A 23,519-nucleotide genomic window follows, 5' to 3' on the forward strand; every position below is an offset into this window, starting at 1 on the left:
TTTCTATACTGCTTAGTTGAACATGCTAAAGTTATATAGACAGCAGACTTTGAGATTTATGATACAGAAATAGCAGCCTAGCTCAGATTTATCAAACTACAGTTAATTATCAGACTTTTCTAAAAATAGTTTATTTTAAACCACCATGTACCCAGTTATGGTGATTACCCTCAGTTGGACCGATGTCTACGGACATCCAGTCTATTTACAGTTCTGTCAGTGCACTTGACATTGCCTCACGAGTTTCGGGGACGCTCGGACCGTGAGTGCCAGGATTTGCGGCTCGGCTGACTTGGTGTCCCGAGACCTGCCAGGATTTGCGGCTCGGCTGACTTTGTGTCCCCGAGACCTGCCAGGATTGCAGATCAGGCTGACTACGGTCCCCTGAATCCTGCTAGAGCGGCTCGAGTCGACTTTGTGTCACCGAGACCTGCCAGCGGATCAGGCTGACTATAGTCCCCTGTATCCTGCCAGGATTTGCGGCTCGGACAGACTGCGTGTCGCCGAGACCTGACAGGGGAATTGACGGAATTACAGGGGTACATCCGAGTGGTAGTTTTGATTGATTGTAGTGCTTTGATTAAAGTTTTGAGTACATTGCTTTTAGTACTTCATGCAAATTTTGGATTTCAGTGCTTTTATGGAAGGATTAATTACGGTGATTTTATGCAAGTTTTCTCGATATTGAACATGTTTTATATTTATCTATATATGTGTGAATGCTTACATTTAGCATATTTCAAGCGCACTTTACATAACCAGCTTTTATTACTATTATTTTACAGTGGGGGTTATTGTGTTCGCAAATGATTTTTTGGAACCCAATTTTGTCCACTCACACTTTCAACTGTTTTGCGCCCCCAGGCTGTAGCGTGCACAAGACATCCACCACCGGGCCATCTTGACTTCTGCGCCTTCTGGATTAAAAGTGATGGTATGTAAACCCGTTAAGTGATCCGTAAACTATCAAAATTGCTCCGATATATTGCCCTAGAGTGAGAATGGAACTTTTGGCATGTTTATTGAAGTGCTAGCTGTTGGTTGTTTGGACAATTATGCTCGTTATGACAGGTGTAAGTTTTGGATTGAACGAAAAATAGGGGAGACTTTGCCGAAATTTCGGTAGAAGTCAAAGTCAAAATTTTATGAAAAAGGGCAAATAGGTCTTTTGTGCCCGACATTTGCCACGTGTCGGACACGCACAGGGTTCGACTCGAATTCCAAAGCGGAATTTGATTCGGGTCCTGTCATTCCCTCCCTACCCAAACCTAATCAGCCATTATAATGCCAAAATTGGAGCCTAACAATAACCCAATTCCCTTGAAAATCAATTTCTCTCCATACTAAATCCTAAATAATTATATAATGCAATCATCATTGAAGTCTAAATGTCGATGGACAAAAATATTCATTCAAATGAGGGCATGTGATATATTTTGACGAAAAGTGGACGAAATATATATTGGGTGGTAAATTGTAACTCTTTATCAAGCAGTAGTAAAAATTAAAAGTTCATATAGTAATCGCGCACATGCCAAGTACTAGTAGAAATTGAGAATAAGCTATTGGAAGATTGACACAAGGCAAGGCGTACGTGTGTTTGCCCAAATGGGGGAATATAAGAATTTTGGGGCTTCACTTCACACACGTATAGTGTTGCATTGTAACTGGCGTAAAATTAATACGCTAACTATCCAATTAAAAATACTCACAAATGTACGAATATATTGGAGTATAGATTTGTAAATATGAGATCGTTCCCAAGAGGACTTGATAGTTTATAAACAAATCTAGTTTGAGTATGTTAAGAATACTTAATTTAAACACAATCACAAGAGATGAAAACAAGAAAAGTGAAAGGAAAAATAGGGGAAAAGCGACCGGTCGTTTTGTACAGAGACGAAATGTCTCGAGAGAGAAAAAAATTGACAGATCGTTGCTATCAAAGTGACCGGTCATTTTACACAGAGGCTAATTTCCTCAAATTTCCAGCTTCGACCTATGTTCCTTTTTTGACCTGTAACTTTCCAATCATTAGGCCACATTTTATTTTCTTTATATGGTTGGATTCAGTACGAACAAATGAAGAACCCCGCATAGACCAAATGTCGAAATAAGCTATAGAAGTGAGTAGGATTCAGTAAAAAGAACACTCAAAGTTTCAAACAATAAACACAAAAGGGGAGGGGTTTGTGATTCAAGTTACCTAATTCTAATGCTTAGAATGTAATAGAACTCTAATTTTAACAAGATTAACAAATGTGATTATCAAAGTGTAATTGAATGGTGACAAACACTAGAGCATTCGGAATCCACCCTAAGTAATCCTACTCATGTCCATGGATACTCAAGTTATGAATTCTAGATATATTGATGAAAATGTTCGCAATCAAGACCGGGTTTAGTGGCTCAAGACGCATGATTCTCTCTAAAATAAGTAAGGTGTGTGTTTAGTGCTACAATACTCTTGCTTCCGATACAATAAATCTAGGTGTGCTTAATACTTCGATTTAATTAGTATGGTGTTTACTTTAGGCATTCAAGAAACCAATTCACATGAAGCTCACTTAGAAAAGATTAAATCTCTGTGTTCTAACTTCTCAACTATAAGTAGATGCATACAACCTAAGGTGATCAATCAAAGGAAGCAAACACATAATATATGATTAGTTTAGTTAAAGAGAATTCATGAACAAAATCTAGAAATCCATAAACTTAAAGCATCAAAACAATAGAGTAATCATGTTTAGGACTTCAACCCAAGCCCTAGTTATGAGGTTTAGTCCCTCATATTCATTACAAAAACAACTTAAAATAAACTTAGATACAGTTTACAGATTTTGGACGAAGGGGGAAAGCTAAAGGCATTCAATGGTGGAAAAACTTCTTCTTCTTCTTAAGAGCTTCTCCCTCTAATTGTGCATAGATTTTCCTTGATATTGCTTGATAGCTTAACCCTCTATGTGAATGGAATTTAATGGAGAGAACCTAGATATTTTCCTCAGCATTACGTGGAAGTATTCCTCATGCATTATATGCAAGTAATCCCTTGCATTCATGCAAGTAATTCCCTTGTGCAGTTTCTAAGTCTCCTCCCCTGTGTTAGGGTCAATTCTAGATCGGTTGGGAGAGTTGTGATCTTCCAATGGAGCTCAATTTCTGATATGCTGCAGTCGACACCCATTGGAACAAGTTCCATGTAGAGCTCCACCTCATCTGAGCACTGGGACATGATGAAACAAGGTGAAGAAGTTGACCTACGAAAATGAGCAAAACATAGTTTAAATTCAATAATGCATTTTTAGTCCAAATTCATTCCAATTAGAGTAAAACCTATAAAAACGCAAAAAGAAGTGAAATGCTATAAAATATCAAGAACTACAAAATGTTGGATGAATATTGTTATACCCATAGATATTCCTGTGGATAACGTATGAAAATGCAAAACTCTAGTTTACTTTGGGACAAAGACAAGGATAAGGGACAAGGCCTTTTTGGTGCATTCTTGGTATTTTATTATTCTTCCAAGATTTCCCAAAAGAGAGAAAAAAGATCCTTTTCTGCAAGCATCACAGGTACTATTTATAGGAAGATTAAACAAGATAATTTACGAGTCAGTCACCTCGTCTCATAGCCGAGCCATCCATGTCACACCAATTTGTCAGGTGGCAGACGGTCAGGGTTCAACATCGTCCTCTTCTCATGATGAATTTATCCTTTTACTAAGGGGCGAGTGTGGGCAGAGTAGCCTGTCACACACGACAGTAGTCCCATCTAGTTAAGTGGTGATTTAGGTGGTTTACACTTGGCCATTGAGAGGACATGGGCACACTTTATGAGTTGCAGGGAACTTGTGGTCAGAGGAGGTCTTGTCGTCGACGTGGTTGATTTGCATCCCTTCGAATTTCCCTAAGATAGCTCTGAGACCGAGATAGATGGCAGTTTGGTTATCTCCCGATGTGGTATGCAAGGTCCACTCAAGGTCCCCAAACTCTCTAGGCAAGTCTCCTTGGGTGGGGAGTTGCCATTGTCTCTGTCTACCCAATAGGAATATGTTCCAAACGGTCCGATCGGTCGCCTTGACGAGCAGTCTAATCAGTTGGCCTTGACGAGCGGTCCAATTGGTCGGCCTTGACAACCTTGACGAGTTGTTTTTGGATCAGGCAGGTGAAATGATTTGACAGGTGTTGTTTGCTTAGGTATTGTGCAATTGATTGGGGGTGTGATGATTAGGCGTCTAGGAAGACAAAGTGGATGGGATTGCTGGTTTCGTATCGATTGATGGAATCGAAGAAAGTGCCACGCGTTGTGATCGAAAAGGGGATCGCATGATTATCAGTCGGGATCGATTTGGAGAGAATTTCCATTTCCGCCACTTTCGAGTTTTCAAAAGTTTTTGGTTTTTTGTTCCCGAGTGCGAGAAGGAAGGGTGATCGTGGTTTGTGGCAGCTAGGATGTTGTGGTAGCTAGATGAGAGTCTTTCGCTCGTTTCTCTTTTTGTTTTTATGGTGAGAGGGAGAAGAGATAATGAGAGTGGCTATGGGAAAGAAGGGGGACAGTGGGTCCAGTAGGGGTAGTGTGAACTTTAGGGTTTTAGATGAGGCCTGTCATCGGTTGGGGGATAGGCCGCTAGTAGGCTTAAGGGTCAGGTGCTGGGGCGAGTCCCTCTGTGGTGGAAGTTCCAAGCTCATCAGACAATTCGGAGATAGAACAAGTGCCGGAGGAGAGGGAGGTCGTGGTAGAACGAGTGTGGGAGGCGTCTTTAGATGTCGAAGAGAATCTTGAGGATCATCTTGATGTCGAGGCAGAGGTATCTGGAGATAGGGATGCCGAGGACCCTGATCGGCCTAGGGTGGACTTGGATGAAGTGCCATTTGAGGTGAGCACTATGAGGGGATCAGGGGAGCTGTCATGCTCGTATAGGCATAGGGTGCCTATACATCTGTACTTTTATGAGGGCGGCTGAGTGGTCCTTGGTAGCAAGCAGTATTGTGCATAGAACAAGGTAGCGTGCGGTGCTTTGCTGGTATGTGGCGAGAGTCATCTCGACTGGAGCCCATTTTTCTTCTATTAGGTTAAGGTCGAGAGTGCATTGCTTTATGCTCTACTGGGGGTCATAGTGCTCGACGAGATAGGTTGGTAGACCAACCTCTACCGGTATTACAGCTTCAGATCCTAAGGCCAGGGAGAAAGGGGTTTCGCCTGTTGAGGCACGTTGTGTGATGTGATAGGCCTATAAGACTTTGGGCAAGAGTTCAGCCCAGTCCCCTTTCTTGACTTCTAGCTTCTTTTTGAGTGTGTGCTTAATAATCTTGTTGATGGCCTGGACTTAGCCATTGGCTTGGGGATGCGCCGGTGATGAGAAGCAGAGAGATGTTAAAATTTGAACTGAATTCTCGGAACCGAGCGTTATCGAATTGTCGGCTATTGTCGGTGATAAGAACATAGGGTAGTCTGAGCCAGCAGACGATATTCTTCCATGCAAAACTATGAATGCTTGCCTCGGTGATGGTGGCAAGGGCTCGGCCTCTACCCATTTGGTAAAATAGTCGTCCACGACTATGGAAAATTTCGTCTAACCTTTCTCTTCGAGCACGGGTCTGATTAGGTTTAGCCCTTATTGGGCGAAGGGCCACGGGCTAGCCATAGTAGTGAGCGGCTATGATGGTTGGTGTATAAGGTTAGAAAAAAGATGACACAGTCAGCACTTCTGGGCTAGGAGTTGGATATTGGCTTTCAAGAAGGGCCATAAATAGCCTCAGTGAATGGCTTTAATGGCCATGATTTTGGATGCAAAATGGTCCCCACAAACGCCCTCGTGGATCTCGTGGAGAATCTCGTATACCTCATCGAGTGATACGCACTGTAGATAGGGTAAGAAGAATCCTCGCTTATACAAGCGCTTGATTCTGCAACCAGCGGGATGCCTCAGTGTCAGAAGGAGAAATCTTGTCTACCCAGTAGTCGTAGATAAGGGTCATCCAGTTGGGAGAAATGTCAACGGACATGGCCTCGCTTCGATCACTAGTGACGGTGGGATTGGCGAGGTATTCAATTGGGATCAACTATTTGATTCCCCCGTCGAGGGCTGAGGCCAGTTTGGCCAAGGCATTGCTCTACTGTTTGGCTCTAGGGAATCTGCGAGGTGGTAAAGTTTGTAAAAAGGGACTCGAGACATTGTGCTTCCTGCAAGTAGATCCCCATGATTTTGCCTTTGACCTCATAGGTGTTATTGATCAGGTTCACGATGAGTATCGAGTTGCTATGCGAGTTGGCTCTGAGGTTAGGGGCGAGGCGGAGCACAGCGAGTAGGGCCTTGTACTCGGCCTCATTGTTAATGGCCTTAAATTGAAAACGGAGGGCGTACTCCACTTCGGTATCGTCCGGAGAATTGAGCACGATCCTAGCACCACTCCTGGAGAAGTGGGAGTTTCTCGATTAGAGAGTAGGTGTCTCGGCCACCGTAAGTGCTCTACTCACATAATACACGGCCGCTGTATAGCTTCGATTTCTCTATTAAGAACTGAGCTGACGGCGGGGACGAAGACAGATAGATAAACGCACATGCTCTCACCAGGCTTTGGTTTAGAAAGGATAAGAGCAGCCCCCATGTGCGATTTTAGGCTTCAAAAGGCATTGTCGCATTCTTCTTTCCAGTTGATTGAAGAACGGCAGGCATCGGTCCATGCACATCCTCCATTTCTTAGGTGTCTTCTTGACCATGACTACGTTTGACACCCATTTAGGGTAATCCATTTCTCGGATGAAGTCGACCTCCCTGTGCTTTTGGACTTTTTCCTTCATGGCAGAGTACTGAGCGTTATCCTAGGGTCGACGCTTCTATCGGATAGAGGAGCCTCGATGCTAATCCCTAAGTGATAGGTTATAACCCGGGGGTCGATGTTGGGCACGTCCGCATGAGACGAAGTAAAGCAGTTCGTGTTGTTACGTAGGAAGATGATGAGGCTTATTCTTTTAGCTGGCTCCAGGTTCATCCCTATCCAGATCCGTTGGTCTGGATGCCTGTCAGAAAACACCATCGACTTTAGGTCTTCCAAGGGTTGGGGACGAGGATATTCATCCTGAGGGTCGTCTATAGGGTCAGTCCCCTGGCGCTCGGGAGAGAGGGCATAGACTTCGTAGGTGTCACTTTCAATTCGGCCGCCAAAGATTGTCATTGCCCTTTGGGAGGTCGGAAGGCCCAATGTCAACGGGCAATAGTGCAATGTTATTTAAGAGGGGTAGGCCAAAAATGGAGAAGTACGGGCTCGGGTGATTGACCACCACCAAGTGTGTTAGTACTCTGGCCTGTGCTGGGAAGAACCCTATATAGATATTGAGGTCAATACTGCCAAGGGTACGCACTATCATGCTGTCGAAAGCACATCATTCATGGTGGTAAGGGGGCGAGTGCTCTAGCTTCTAGGCCGAGGCAAGAGATCGCTGGGGAGAAAAGGATATCAACTGAGCTATCTTTCTCAAGGAGGGCATGGGGTGTGTTATGTCGTTCTATGCTGGAGGTGATTGTGAAAGGCCGAATGCAGATGTGCGGCTGGTTATCAACTTGAAGACAGCAAAACCTGGCTACTGGGCAACTGGCACTGGTAACGAAGGTATCGCTTAGAGTGGTTTTCAGCCTCATGGCCATGACGTAGCAATTCTATCCCTAGACATGGTCCCCTTGGATAGTCCCTATCCCATGGGGCATTCTGAACTTTAGCATGAGGGTGCAGTAATTAAGGGTGATATCGAGCTCTGTGAGCACGGGTCTTCCCAAAATTACATTATAAGCTGTCAGACAATCCATAACGACAAAGTTGGCGATTGTGGTCGTTTGGCACAGACATTGTCCTATGGTCAGGGCGAGGTGGATATTGCCAAAGGGCTGCACTCGAGTACCTCCGAAAGCGTAAAGCGGGGGTGTCCTTTTGTCGAGGAGTGCTCAGTTTATCCCGAGCTGGTTGAATACGGGTGCGAAGATGATATTGGAAGAACTTCCTCCGTCAATGAGGACCCAGTTTATGTCATAATTTGGGGTATCGACTGACATAACTAGAGGGTCGGTGTAAGGTATGTCGTCATCTGGGCTAAAAATGACGGGCTCATTGTCTCTCAAGCTCATTTGCAGGGTTGGGCAGTATCACCGATGGAGATTGCGTGGCTAGATGCATGGTCGAGCGATTGAGCGTATCGTTTCCTGGACCTATTATTGTCGCTGCGTAACCAAGGGCCCTCTCTGATTGTGGCTATCAGTCTGCGGGAGACCGAGACCTGGGTTGATCCCCCTGAAGCGTTGGTGGCGGTGTCAGGATGGGCCACATACTCTCGGAGTATTCCCCTCCTAACTAGCTCCTCGATCTCGTTTTTTGGTTGATAGTAGTCTTCTGATGAGTGTCCGTACGTGCAATGGTACTTGCAATACCGAGCCTCATCTCGTTTCCCCAGTTATTTATTCCGGCCATGACGCGAAGTGGGCAATTCTTTCCCGACGATTGCCAAGATGGCCCCCTTACTGGTATTCCGAGGTGTGTAACTTATGTAGGGCTCCAGGGCATTGTTTCGTCGGTTCGTGTTTTTTTGCTGTCAGTGCTCTGTCTTTTGGGAATTCCCTTGGCGTGAATCTGGAATATGCCGAGAAGGTTCTGTGCCTGCGATTTGCTTGTTTGAGATGCCGGCCTCTCGAAGGAGGTCTTTATAAGGTTCAAGGGGATTTCTGGTGAGTTGGAAGAAAAGTCCCAACCCTGGAAGCCTCCCATGAGGGCGTTATGAGCTGTCGCCTCGTCACAGCGAGCATATTCGTTGTTAAAGTGGGTGACATAATCGCATAGGGATTCGTCCTTTCTCTGTCGTACATCTGATAGATCGTTGGCGGTATATAACCGACCTGATATGATCATGTACCTGTCCAGGAATGCCCGACGCAGCTGGGCAAAGGAGCCGATGGATTCGGGATTTAGCCTTTTGAACCAGTTCAGGGTTGCTCCTTTCAAGGTGGTCAGGAAGAGTCTGCATTTGGTCGCCTTGTTCACCCCTCGGCCCTCCATGGCATAGCAAAAACTATCGAGGTGGTTATACGGGTCGGTGAGTTTGTCGTTGGGTGCAATTTTTGGGGCCTTCATGTTCCTGACAATAGTCGCTTCGAGGAGTGCCTTGATATAAGGGAGAGGGATTTCATCTCCGAAAAATGAGGAGGCAAGTGGGCTGTGGGTCCTTTAGACCTCGCTAAGCCTATCTCATATGCTTCCTATCTCTCCCTTGATCATAGCTTTTATTGCCGCTCTCAGGTTGAGCTCGTAGGCGAGAATGATGGGTTAGTTCGTCGTTTGGCCAATGGTTTCAGTGAAGTGATCTTTTCTTTTGTGCGAGCTGTGACCGGCGGGGATGATTTCCTTAGAATCGGTACTTTCGGGGTTGGAGTTTGGGACGACGTTACCAAGTTAAGGCATGGAAGCGGACGTCGACTCATTGCCAAACAGGCATCTTTCCACCTGCCTGGTATGGCTTGAATCCCTGATGGCCTTCTTCTGGGCTCTGCGTAGGTTTGCCTGGAGGCCGATCTGCTGCGCTTGTAGGCGCTCATTGTGGTCTTGAAGAGTTTTGTTTAGATCCTGCATGGTGTCGGCCCCCTTAAGGAGTAGTTCAACTTTGGCTTCGAGATGGCTTATCCTTTGTTTCTCCTCCCTTCGGCATTTTGTGCTTCTTTGATCGGGAGTGCTGGGGATAGAGATCCCTTTCATCTTTCGACCCAACATGTTGGTAGTGGAGTAGGTAACACGTAACATTTGAGTGTGGTTTCCCATAGACGGAGCCAGATGTTATACCCACAGATATTCCTATGGCTAACGTATGAAAATACAAAACTCTAGTTTACTTTGGGACAAAGACAAGGATAAGGGACAAGGCCTTCTTTGTGCATTCTTGGTATTTTATTCTTCTTCCAACATTTCCCAGAACAGAGAAAAAAGATCCCTTTCTACAAGCATCACATGTTCTATTTATAGGAAGATTAAACAAGATAATTTACGAGTCAGTCACCTCGGCTTGGAGTCGAGCCGTCCATGTCACACAAATTTGTCAGGTGGCAGATGGTCAGGGTTCACCCACGTCCTCTTCTGATGATGACTTCACGATTTTACTAGGGGGCGAGTGTGGGCAGAGTAGCCTGTGACACGGGGCAGTAGTCCCATATGGTCAGGTGGTAATTTAGGTGGTTTACACGTGGCTTTTTAAGAGGACATGAGCACACTTTATGAGGTGCGGTGAACTTGTGGTAAGAGGAGGCCTTCGAAAAATCTTCAAATTCAGTCATTGTATTCATATAGGTTCAAGGAGTGTAGCTATAAAAAATCACCAAAATCGGAGTTAAAATAACCGTTAAATCGTGATTTTTCATTTATAACCGTCGAAAAGTTTTGTTCAGTTACTTGATCTCTGAATGTTTATTTTTTCCGATTTTTGGCGTATATGATCTTGAAGTATAAACAAACAGGTTTGACGGTTGGATCGTTGAAACTAGTTTCGTAGAATGAGTATGCCGTCAAAACAATATATTCACTAACAATTAAGAGTTTATTTATACTTTCGTTAAATATAACATAAGATTTTGTGGTATCCACTAGTGTAAATATTTTAAACTGAAGATCAAATTCAATCATTGTATTCATATAGGGTCAGGGAGTGTAGCTGTAAAAAATCATCAAAATTGGAGTTAAAGTAACTGTTAAATCATGATTTTTCATTTATAACCATCGAAAAGTTTTGTCCCGTAACTAGATCTCTGATGTTTGTTTTTTGTGATTTTTGGGGTATACGATCTTGAAGTATATGAAAACAAGTTTCACGGTTGGATCGTTGAATGGTGTGTATATATATATATATTTATTTATTTTGTACGTATAACACTTAAGAAATTGAATAGTATATATATTTATTAAGTAGCTTTAACCTTATTTATATTTTAAATCGTAAAATAAAATAAATAAATATATTTATTATTTATAACAATTATTTTTATAAATATTGCGCTACGAACCAATTTTTTCGTCTCTCAAATGTTTGCGCGACCAATCGCCCAAAACTCTAAAAATTTGGGCAGGTACCAAAAATGGGACGTGGGAATTTTTTTTTAGACTTTGCGCTACCAATATTTTTCGTCGCGCAAAACTTTAAAAATTTGGGCAGGTGCCAAAAATGGGATGCGGGAATTTTTATTATTATAATTTTTTAGACTTTGGGCGACCAATATTATTCGTTGCGCAAAACTTTGCGCGACATATATTCGAATATTTTTAGTTGCGCAAAACTTTAAAAATTTGGGCGGGTAACAAAAATGGGACGCAAGAAATTTTTTTATTATAATTTTTTTAGACCTTGTGCGACCAATATTCCAATATTTTTCATTGTGCAAAACTTTAAAAATTTGGGCGGGTACCAAAAATGGGATGCTGGAATTTTAGAAAAAAAATTGTTTTTTAGATTTTGCGTGACCAATATTTTTCGTCGCGCTAAGTGATATGATTTTTAAAACCAAAATAACTCCTCCAGCATTTTCTCAATGTCTTTCTCTACTCTTACCTCTCCTCTCTCTTTCCCTCTCCGCAAATCCCACCCTTTCTCTCACACTCACTCCTCTCACTTAATCTCTCATCTATCTCTTCACTGTCTCTCACTCTCACTCACTCTCTTGTCTCTCTTTTCACTATCTCTCACTCTCACTCACTCTCTCACTATCTTCTCTAATTCTCTCACACTCACTTCTCCCTCTCATTCTCACTCACTCTCAATCTTGGCAAAAGGTATATTCTCTCCAAATTTTAATTTTTTTTTTCATTAATATGTGTTTTTGGAGTTAGTTTTGTGTGTGGGGTTTGGGGTTGAGTATAGGATTGGAGTTTGGGTTGGATTTGTGGTATAACAATTTTAGGGGAGATTATGCCAATATTTTTTTCTTTTTTGTTATTTGACCATATTTGTTTTTTTTTTTTGTAGTGAATCATTGAGACTTTGACGGCTAAAGTTGAGGATTAGGACGCTATCGAAACATATCCTCCGCCACTACCACTACAAGAGGCTTGTATTAGGATTTTATTATTGTACTTTGTCAATTTATGTGTACATTTTGAATATTATATATATATATATTTATTGGATAATTTGATCATTATTTTTCATATGTAATTTTCTTTTGAATATGCCAAAGTAATTAAAAAAAATCATACAATTGAATTAAATTTGAAAAAATTAAATTAAAATCAATTAAAATTAAAGTAATTAAAAAAATATACAATTAAATTAAATTTAAAAAGTAAAAATTTGAAAAAATTAATATAATTAAATTAATATAAAAGAAATAATAAAACAAAAAGTCAAAAACCTTGCGCGACAAAATATTTCGTCGCACAAACTATTAAATTAGTTTATTTTAATTAAAAAAATTTAAATTTTTTTTGTTTTTGGTCGTACAAAACTTTGCGCGACCAATACTTTTCGTCGCACGAAGTCTTTCTTCACGATCTTTGCGCGACAAAGTTTCTGTCGCGCTGTAATTTGTGCCACTAAAATCTACTTTGCGCGACAAAATTCTCTTCGTCGCGCAAATTGTAGAATTTAGTAGTGCTACTTGCTTGTGTTTGGGTTTAAGTTAGGTTAGTGGTGGTCCTACCATGTGCATATACTGCTCTTGGTTTTCAAATTGTGATAATTTCACCATGAATGTTTGAAAAGGATTCAGACCAAAATAAAAAAAAAACTTTGAACAAGAGTTTTGTTCACACTTCACGTATTCAAATACCTATATGGTCGGGTTTGAAAACCTGCCCGTGAACCAGCGAGTCTTTTTGAATCTTGGCATTACGTACGAGTTCCTTTTTAAGTCTTTTTGAATCTTAAAAACACAGTGTATGAAGGCTTAATTGTTTGAAATGAATTAATGGATTCATGGCTTATCAACATCAAACCCTAAAACGAACCAATTTCAGTCTAACCCATGATTGTTTCTTCTCTTTTCCTCCAAGCTCTCCAAATATTCACACTACTACTCTTTCAACACCAGTTTACACCCCATTGGTAAGTTGAATAAAGAATAGAAGTGAGTAAAAGACTTTTGCTCATCTGGGTGTGAACCTGTTTAACAATTGCGCTTCATGATAACATAGAAATTTGATGGGGTTAGTATTTTTAATTGTTTATGATTAATAAAGTTTACGTAATTAATTAGCATTTGTCATCATGCGATTACCTTTTTCTGATGATAATTTATTTACTATTAGTAGCAGCCTTCACCATTTCAATTTGGATCTACAAAATTCTTTATGTCCCATCATGTGAAAGAAACATGAACACCAATAGGAAAAACGAAAATTTTCCACCCACATAAAATACATTTTGAGTCTTGACTATACTTATAAGCCCTTGCTAGGTTTCTTAACTTTCCAATATGAGACTTTTTACCTTCACATTCTCACACTTAGCTCTATAAAAGATGGGTCTCCAAATGAAGCTCACTTGCACAAGGAGATGGCAACAAAACCCTTTACTGGTTCCTCCAGAAAGCTTAGCTCTATAAAAGATGACAGGACCCGACCCAATTTCCACTTTGGAATTCGAGCCAAGTCCTGTGCGTGTCCGACACCTGGCAAATGTCGGGCAAAAATGACCTTTTTTCCCTTCTTACTTCAATTTATCTTTAAAATTCCCTTAGACTTCTGCCGAAAATTCGGCAGAGTCTCCCCTGTATTTTGACCAATCCCAAAATTTTCACCTGTTAAATATTCAACAAATCCACACAAACAGCCAGAATAGGATAAACCAATATTTGCCAGTTTCAGTTTTTCCACTAAAGCTCGATATCAGAGCAATTTTCCAAAGTTCACGGGCTTTCAAGGATTTTTCTACAAACCCTACCTGACTTTGAAGCGCGGAGGCTAAGAGTGGCCCAGTGGTGGATCCTGTGCACTTCTACGACCTGGGGGCGAAAAACAAGTTTTAAACTGTGAGTGGACAAAAAGTGAAATTCTTAAAAACAATCCAGAATATAATACCCCCGTTTTGAAATAACTAGGGATATATATTTATATATCGAAAATTTAACTATATCTCAATATAAAAGATTCTATAAGCATGAATCAATATGCTGATGAATAAACTTACATAATCGATCAAATATACAAAGATATCACTGCCTGGAGGAATCAAGAACTGGTATAACAGAATAAAGATATAGAGATATAATTGTGCAAATACTAAAAAGCCGATATAAAATCACTGAAAGTCATCCTTGAATAAAAGAAAACTCAAAATCCTTTGAAAATACCACCTATTTGTACCCCTGTCATATCCGTCAATTCCCTGGCAGGTCTCGGGCGCCACACAGTCCACCCGAGCCGCAAACTGGCGAAATCAAGGGACTATGATCAGCCTGTCCCGCCGGCAGATTCCTCGATGACACCAAGTCAGCTCGAGTCGCTCTGGCAGGATGCAGGAGACCGTAGTCAGCCTGATCCGCAATCCTGGCAGGTCTCGGGGACAGAGAGTCAGCCGAGCCGCAATCCTGGCAGGTCTCGGGACACCAAGTCTGCCGAGCCGCAAATCCTGGCACTCACGGTTCGAGCGTCCCCGGAACTCGTGAGGCAAGTCAAGTGCACTGACTGAACTATAATCAGACTGGATGTCCGTAGACATCGGTCCGACTCTGGGTAATCACCATAAAGAAACGGGTACATGGTGGTCTAATTAAAAATCTGGTAACTTTCTAAAATCTGATAAATTGACTGTAGTCTCGATGCTGTTGCTATTCTGTTATATAAAACTCGAGGTATGCTACTAAACATAACTTTCATCATATATGTAACTCAAAATATTTAACAGTATAAAACATGCTCAAAGATTTGCAAAATACTTATTCAAGATCAAATAATAAGATTCGCTTATAATAACTTATTTATAAAAACTTATTTATATAAAATCGAGATAAAATCCTTGTATAAAGTCACTTATAAAATCTTATTTATGGAAACCTCTATATAACTCATTTATATAAGATAATCCATGAAAGAAAGTCCACTCACAAATGGTCCGAGCTAATTTGGCCCTTTTGAAGGTTCCTCCTGCTGATCGGCTGGACCTCTGATGCCTGATTATCCATGAACAATAAATCAATAAACCGCTGAAAAAAAGAATTAAATTAAACACCCTGCCCCCGGCTCCTAGAAATACGTGCGTTCAAATCCAAGTTACTCCTGAGCCCACATTAGCCTTTTTAGACAATTGGACCAGTTTTAAAAGGTCCGATGCTCAGCTAAGCGATACACTGCCCGATCGGCCGACCCGGGACCCCGTGGGTCCACGATCTCTGATGGCCAATCTGGGCTTCCCTGAAGGTTCCTTACAGCGAGGAAACCGTGTTCTGCGAATTGGGTCTGAAATGGACGGTCGGATTAGCTAAAATTACGTTATCGCTTAAAATCCAAACCCTAGCCCCAGGGTTCGCGATTCCGGAGTATCCGGGACTCCGATTCGCAATCCGTCGAATTCTACACGATCATGACATCGTGTAGACCCACATATCCGAAATTCAGCGTGATCCGATTATTTAACGACACTGCACCCACGGATCGCGATATGGAAAATCCGTTCGAGGCTCAAACGGACTCCGAATCGAGATCCGTAAAATCCTACACGCTCGTGACGACACGAGGGTCACAAAACTGCACATAATTACATCACTACCCTCGCCCGTGCTCCAGCGCGCGCGGGCAGCTTTGGGTGTCCAAAGCGATTTCGGGTGGCCGAAAAATCTCGAAACCAAGACTCCAAACTCCTACCCTAGGTAAAACACCCCATTTGGAGTCACTTTTGTTCTTGGACAACCCCCAAAAAGTGACCAGAAATAGTAGTTTCGAACGGCCGAAGTTTCGGCCAAACTTCAAGTCGAAAATCGAACCCTTTAGAGCTAAAATTGATCGAAGCCCATATACCCATCAGCTAGAACACGAAAAATAGCTGAGAAACCATACCTTACTCGATCGATTTGGTGGAGAAACGAAGGAGAATTTCGAGCTGGAAGTTTGGGTAGCTTCGGACGAACTTCCGTCGGAAAACACGATTTTTCGGCCCGCTCAGGGCGGCCCTGGGTGGAGTTCGGTCAGGTTGTGACGGCGACACGAAGGCGGACCCGTAGGTACCCAGGGCGGAGATCGGCTCGGCCTGTGGTGGCCGAGGCGTCGCTTGGAAGGTGAACGGTCACACTGCTGGGCGACGCGAGCGAGAGAGAGAGGGAGGAGAGAGAAAGTGACGGGGAGAAGAGAGAGAGGGGGTATAAAATCTGAGGGAGAAATCCCTAAGAAGCGAGAAATTTTCCCCCATTAAAATATGCGAGGGCAAAATTGTCTTTTTGCAAGAAGATATTTTCCTTACTTTTTAGATATTTTCTTTCTTTTTAGATATTTTGTTTTGGGTTCTTACAAAAGATGGGTCTCCAAATGAAGCTCACCTGCACAAGGAGATGGCAACAAAACCCTTTACTGGTTCCTCTAGAAAACTTTCTGAAACTCAAACAGAGCTCCTACGAAAAGAAACTGAAACAGTGCCCCCACAAAAAGAAACTGAATCAGAGCTCCAGCAAAACAGAACTAGTGAGGCAGAAAATAGCGGCCAGAACTATAACATTCATGAGAATAATATTGAAACAGAAGATGGCAAAGAAATTGGGATTTTTGACTTCAACAACGAATATTATGAAGATGGTGCTGTTGATCGTCATCCAGGAAGGAAGGTTCAAAACAACACTGACTACAACTTTAAGGGCAAAAAGATTCGTTCAAAAAAGGGGCAGTCTGTTGGGATCGGAAAATTTGGCAACAAGTACTACAACTCGAGGAAAGAAGAAGCAAGAAGCTCGAGCGAAGAAGAAGGAACGAGCAAGAAGCCATGGTATAAGTGTTGGTAAAAATAAACAAGAGAGAAAATAAGGGAGCTGCGTTGCTGAATAAAGAAAGAGGCTGGAGTTCATTTCCATTTTGCAGTCCATGTCTTTGTTTCTTTGTAGTGTCTACTATTTGAATGTGGTTAGTTACAGTATTGGCGTTGAGAATCTGGTCTCTTGGGTCGATCTGTGGAATTGTTGGAATTAATGCACTTCCTTCATTTTCTAGAATATCTCTATTTATTGCAGCAGCTGTAGCTGTCCTTAATTAATTTGGTAGAGTTCCTATGCAATGTCTTTTAGGTTCTCTAGGAAGTATTCTCTAGAATATTTGTTCTCTTTTAAAAAAGCCTTTGAGCTTATCATTGAAAAGACAAGCTAAGTGAATCAGAATACAAAGAGCTCTGCTGAAGCAACTCATATTTCCAGCACCTCATATTCCATCACAAAACCAACAACTGGTATCAGAGCAGCGTTCGATCATATCTGGGCGTTGAAATCAATTCTAGAAGATGTCATCAGGAGCCAAAGAAGGTCCATTAGTTTCCTACTCTATTCTCCCAATCTTTGGAGGTGGAAATTATAATTTCTGGAAGGTGAAGATGAGAACTATACTGTTGTCAGAAGGTCTTTGGAGCTTCGTTGAAAGAGGGCTTCAAGAACCAGAGGATCTAAGTCAGCTTCCAGCAGCAGAAATAGAGAAGTTCGAAGCAGAAGTCATGAAAGATGCCAAGGCTCTCTCCAAGATTCAGAACGGAGTCACTTCAGACATTTTTCCAAGAATTACAAGAGCTAAAACAGCAAAAGAAGCCTGGGATACATTAGAAAAGGAGTTTCAAGGTGACAGCAAGGCCATAACAATCAAGCTACAGACTTTGCGCAGGGAGTTCTATAATATGAAGATGAAAGAATCTGAATGCATCCAAGATTATGCCTCCAGACTAGCTGAAGTTGTGAATCAAATGAGAACACTTGGTGAGGAGATATCTGACCAGAGGGTTGTTGAAAAAATATTGATCAGCTTGCCTGAAAAATATGATCCCATTGTTGCTGCTATTGAAGAGTGCAAGGACATCACCACCTTATCAATTGAACAATTGATGGGTTCTTTAAAGTCTCACGAGCAGAGAAGGTTGACACGAAATGATCAATCTGTTGAGAGTGCTTTCCAATCAAAACTAAGTTTCAAATCTCAAAAGTCCTCCAAGAAAGGCAATTCTAGAGATGACCAGCGAACGGGGGAGCAAAGAAGGTGGAAGAAAGGAGAATCCAGCAAAAGAGATGAATCCAAGAATGGGAAAAGTACGAATTCTGAAGATAATCAGCCTTCCTGCAGGATTTGTAACAAAACAAATCATGATACATCAAATTGTTGGAACCATGGAAAGCCAAAGTGCCATCATTGCAACAAATTTGGGCACGTTGAGAAGAACTGCAGATTCAAGAAAGCAAACCAAGCAAATTTTTCTGAAAGTAAGAATGATGATGATGGAAATGAAAACTTGTTCTCTACTTGTTTATCTGCCCTTGAGGAAAAAGAAAGCATCTGGTATCTTGACAGTGGATGCAGCAACCACATGTCAGGAAATGAAAATATTTTTCTTGATGTGGATACTTCAGCTACTCCAAATATCAAAATGGGTAATGGTGCTATTGTGGAGGCAAAAGGAAAAGGAAGAATTGCTGTCAAAACTAAGAAGGGGATGAAGCAGATTCATGATGTCTTGCTTGTTCCAAAACTAAGTCAAAATTTGCTTAGTGTTGGACAACTTGTGGAGAATGGCTATCGTCTTGTTTTTCAAGATGGTGCATGCATCATTTATGATAAAAATGCAGTTGAGATGGTGATTGCAAAGGTGAAAATGGAGAGGAATAGAAATTTCCCCATTGAATTTCAATATGCTGAAGTTGCTGCCATGAAAGCTGATGTTGTGCAGGACTCTTGGTTATGGCACAAGAGATTTTGTCATCTAAACTTCCAGGGGCTGAAGCTACTCCAGAAGAATAGTATGGTGAACGGGCTGCCGGAAATTAAAGAAACAACCGATGTATGTGAAGGGTGCATTATGGGCAAGCAACACCGTAATTCTTTTCCTCGACAAAGCACGTGGCGAGCAAAAGCACCACTGGAACTTATACACACTGATATCTGTGGCAAAATGCAAACTCCATCTTTAAGTCAATACAGGTATTTTCTCACCTTTATTGACGACTTTTCGAGGATGACTTGGGTTTATTTTTTGAAGGAAAAATCAGAAACTTTTGTTGTGTTCAAAAGATTCAAAGCATTAGTGGAGAAGCAAAGTGGCAGCACCATTAAAGTTATGCGAAGTGACAGAGGAGGTGAGTATACCTCTCAAGAATTTGAAGATTATTGCAAAGATGAAGGAATTTGGAAGCAATTGACAGCAAGCTATAGTCCCCAACAAAATGGGATCGCAGAGAGAAAAAATTGAACAATTGTTGAGATGGCTACTTCAATGATGAATGAGAAAGGACTACCCAAACGTTTTTGGGCAGAAGCTGTATTTACAGCAGTGTATATTCTCAACAGAAGTCCAACTAAAGTTGTCAAGAACAAGACTCCATTTGAAGCTTGGAGTGGTTTCAAGCCTTCGGTAAGACATCTCAAAATTTTTGGATGTATCTGTTATGCTCATATTCCTGCTGAAAAGAGAACTAAATTTGATGATAAAAGCCAAAAATGCATCTTTGTTGGATACAGTTCCAGCACCAAAGGCTACAGACTTTATAATGTTGAAACTAAGAAGTTAATTGTGAGTAGAGATGTTGTTTTTAATGAAAAAGCAAGATGGGATTGGAATGAAAATAAAGTGCAGGAAATGCCATATGCTTTAGTGCAAGAGCAAAGGGAGATTCTAGGAGAGCATCAAGAAGAAGAAGCCACTCCTCAAACACCAGCAGCTGCCGGAAACAATTCAAACGCTGAACCTGTTTCCCCAAATTATTCTTCATCAGAAAGTCCTCCACTAAGAACCAGAAGCTTGAATGATATTTATGAGACTTGCAACTTTTCTGGTATAGAACCAGAGAGCTTTGAAGAAGCCCAGAAGCATGAAGTATGGGTGAAAGCAATGAAGGATGAGATAAGAATGATCGAGAAAAATCAAACTTGGGAGCTTGTGGATCTTCCAAAAGACAGAGATGTGATTGGAGTCAAATGGATTTTCAAGACAAAGTTTAATCAAGATGGAGGCATTCAAAAGCACAAAGCAAGGCTCGTGGCTAGAGGTTTTACTCAAAAGCCAGGTATTGATTTTTTTGAAATTTTTGCTCCTGTCGCAAGACTTGAAACAATTAGAACTTTGATTGCTCTTGCTGCCCAAAAGAATTGGTTGATTTATCAGCTTGATGTGAAGTCAGCATTCTTGAATGGAGTGCTCAAAGAAGAGGTTTATGTTGAGCAACCCCAAGGTTTTCTTGTTGAGGGGGGAGAAGACAAAGTTTACAAGTTGAAAAAGGCTCTTTATGGGCTAAAGCAGGCGCCCCGAACTTGGTATGCTGAAATTGATAAGTATTTTTCACATAGTGGTTTTCAAAAGAGCCAAAGTGAGCCCACACTTTACATCCTAAAGAAGGGAGCTTCTATTCTTATTGTTTCATTGTATGTTGATGATTTGATCTTTACGGGCAATGATGAACACTTGATCCAACAGTTCAAGAAGGATATGATGAGCACCTATGAGATGAGTGATCTGGGATTACTTCATTATTTTTTGGGAATTGAAGTTTCTCAAACTGAAAATGGGATCTTCATTTCTCAAAAGAAATATGCTGAAAATATTCTCAAGAAGTTCAATTTGCTGGGCTGCAAATCAGTGGCTACTCCTTTGATAGCAAATGAGAAAATGAGGAAGTTTGATGGTGCAAAGAAGGCAGATGCTAAGAAGTACAGAAGTTTGGTCGGTAGTTTTTTGTATCTTACGGCAACTAGACCAGATATTATGTTTGCTGCAAGTTTACTTTCACGTTATATGCAAGAGCCAAGTCAGATTCATTTTAGAGCTGCAAAAAGGGTGTTGAGATACTTGCAAGGCACACTTGATTATGGAATTTTGTTGACAGCAGTAGAAAAATCAAGGCTTATTGGTTACACAGACAGTGATTGGGCAGGATGTCTTGACGATATGAAGAGCACGTCGGCCTATGTTTTTTCACTTGGTTCCGGCATATGTTCATGGGCATCAAAGAAGCAAAATGTGGTGGCACAATCTACTGCTGAAGCAGAGTACATTGCAGCAGCTAAGGCAGCATCACAAGCTGTATGGCTTAGAAGGATACTTGAAGACATTGGCGAAAAGCAAGAAGGTGGCACCAAATTATATTGTGACAACAAATCTGCCATTGCCATTGGGAAAAATCCAGTGAGTCATGATCGTACAAAGCACATTGCCATCAAGTACCATTTCATTCGAGAGTCAATTGAGAAAGGTGAAGTTGCACTTGAATACTGCAGGACAGAGGAGCAGTTGGCAGACATACTCACCAAGGCACTTCCACAAGAGAAGTTTTGCTATTTAAGAGAGCTCATTGGAGTTGTGAAGAAAGTCCATTAAGGGGGAGTGTTGGAATTAATGCACTTCCTTCATTTTCTAGAATATCTCTATTTATTGCAGCAGCTGTAGCTGTCCTTAATTAATTTGGTAGAGTTCCTATGCAATGTCTTTTAGGTTCTCTAGGAAGTATTCTCTAGAATATTTGTTCTCTTTTAAAAAAGCCTTTGAGCTTATCATTGAAAACATAAGCTAAGTGAATTAGAATACAAAGAGCTCTGCTGAAGCAACTCATATTTCCAGCACCTCATATTCCATCACAAAACCAACAGAAACTTCGTTTATTAGCTCCTGCGTTGGGCTCTTGACACCAGATCACATACTGAACCAGTGATTTGATGAAAACTCTTCATCTTCCATTGATTCAAGCAGTCATCGAGCTGGTCTTCATTTCGAGAACAAGTATGCACAATTGCTCCTAGCCCTGCCAATTCCTCCGCAATAGCATGCCTATATATATTATGCAATCATGATCCATACATAAAAAAAAAGGTGGGAAAGAGAGAAATTAATGTTCACTTAGTATACTGTCTGATAACGTTAGATGTCTCTAAATGTCCTAGAGGTATTTTCGATATGCATTACATGCATCATGCATGTTACAAGTTTGTCTTTTTGAGAAGAAAACACTAACGATCAGATTGAAAAAATAAGCTAGGAAATTGAAAGAGAAGGCTAACCCGAGCCCTTTCGTTCCTCCAGTAACAAGAGCAGTCATTCCATGAAGAGACCATCTACGATCTTTGCCATTGGTATCTGCCTTAGCCATCATGTCTCTCTCTCTCTCTCTCTTCAATTCATCCGCCCATCCATTCACTTCTTATACAAGAAACAAAGGCAATGTCAATACTGACTGCTTTTATGTGGCAAATTCCCAGTTTGCTTCTGCATGGGTAGTAGACAGAAATAAGACATTTCAAAAGACAATTCGGACCATAATTAAGACATTTCAAAAGACAACTTTGGACCATATAAGACATTTCAAAAGACAATTGGGAACTTTATTAATCCATTGATGTCATGTCACCTTATTTTTACATAAAATTAAAGCACTAGCACTAGGGTATTAGATCATTTAGATAGATCAGAATCAGATGGTATTTCTTTGACCTCAAAGAAGAATAGAAGAACAAAGAAAAAAGAACTCAAGCGTGGCTCTCCTATTAGCAAACAAATAATACAACTATTTCCAAGTCATGCTCTTTGGAAGAGGAATCCATGAATGCTAATTACTAATTAGTGATAAAACACCACATCACAATGTTGGTGTAAGTGGCTCGATACAAGCCATGATGTATAAGTCCCACATAGGAGAATAAAACAATAATATATCGTTCAAATATATAGGTGGTCCACTCCTAATTTCACCGATGTCTTTTGTGATAAAACCTCGCACCTAGAGATCCATTAAGCCTTCTCCCTCCTAGATAGTTAAGATAGGGAGAGGGACAATATTGATGCATGATTTGAACATATAATGGACTCCTATTAGGCCCGTTGCTACAACACACAAATTGAACCAGTGGTTTGAAACCCCTTCTCTCCCATTGGCTAAAGCAGTGATTAAGTTCAAGATGTATGTATAGTTCCGCCTAGCCCTCCCAATTCTTCCACTAATATTCTGAAGAATTTAGCATAAATTGGTGAAATTAAATATCTATCCAGAGTTCTAAAACAGGGGAATAATTTAAGGAAACGTTGCATTTCATTTCATGCAGATGAAAATTGAAAAGATTAATGGTCTTGTCCAAGATTGAAAAAACTGGCCCAATCCCAAATTGCATGCGCCAATGAGAAGACTACAAGCGTATAGTAAAATAATAAATAAATAAATATGCAAGTAGACGCTCCAATTCAGTTTAGGCCAGTTTGCAAAATCTCAAACCCAAATCAAACCAAATTATTAACGGTCTAGTTCGGTCTTTAACTTATTTTTTTGGTCAAAACCAGACCAAATCAATAATCACATTTTGAATCAGTTGGTTTAATGGGTTCATCCGGATTGATGGCCACCCCTATTTGAG

At 41.1% G+C, this 23,519-nt stretch overlaps 1 protein-coding gene across 1 annotated transcript in view; it reads right to left on the bottom strand.

Annotated features, from left to right (window-relative positions):
• LOC117630020 (tropinone reductase homolog At2g29330-like) overlaps nt 1–22,264 on the bottom strand; it is a 59,043-nt gene extending 36,779 nt beyond the window's left edge. Inside the window, exon 1 of the mRNA XM_034362721.1 lies at nt 22,176–22,264. Within this exon, the coding sequence (XP_034218612.1) occupies nt 22,176–22,264 (89 nt within the window). The remainder of the gene's footprint in view (nt 1–22,175) is intronic.
• Between the last annotated feature and the right edge of the window lie 1,255 nt (nt 22,265–23,519).

Source organism: Prunus dulcis, chromosome 6, assembly GCF_902201215.1.
Source record: "Prunus dulcis chromosome 6, ALMONDv2, whole genome shotgun sequence".
NCBI lineage: Eukaryota > Viridiplantae > Streptophyta > Magnoliopsida > Rosales > Rosaceae > Prunus > Prunus dulcis.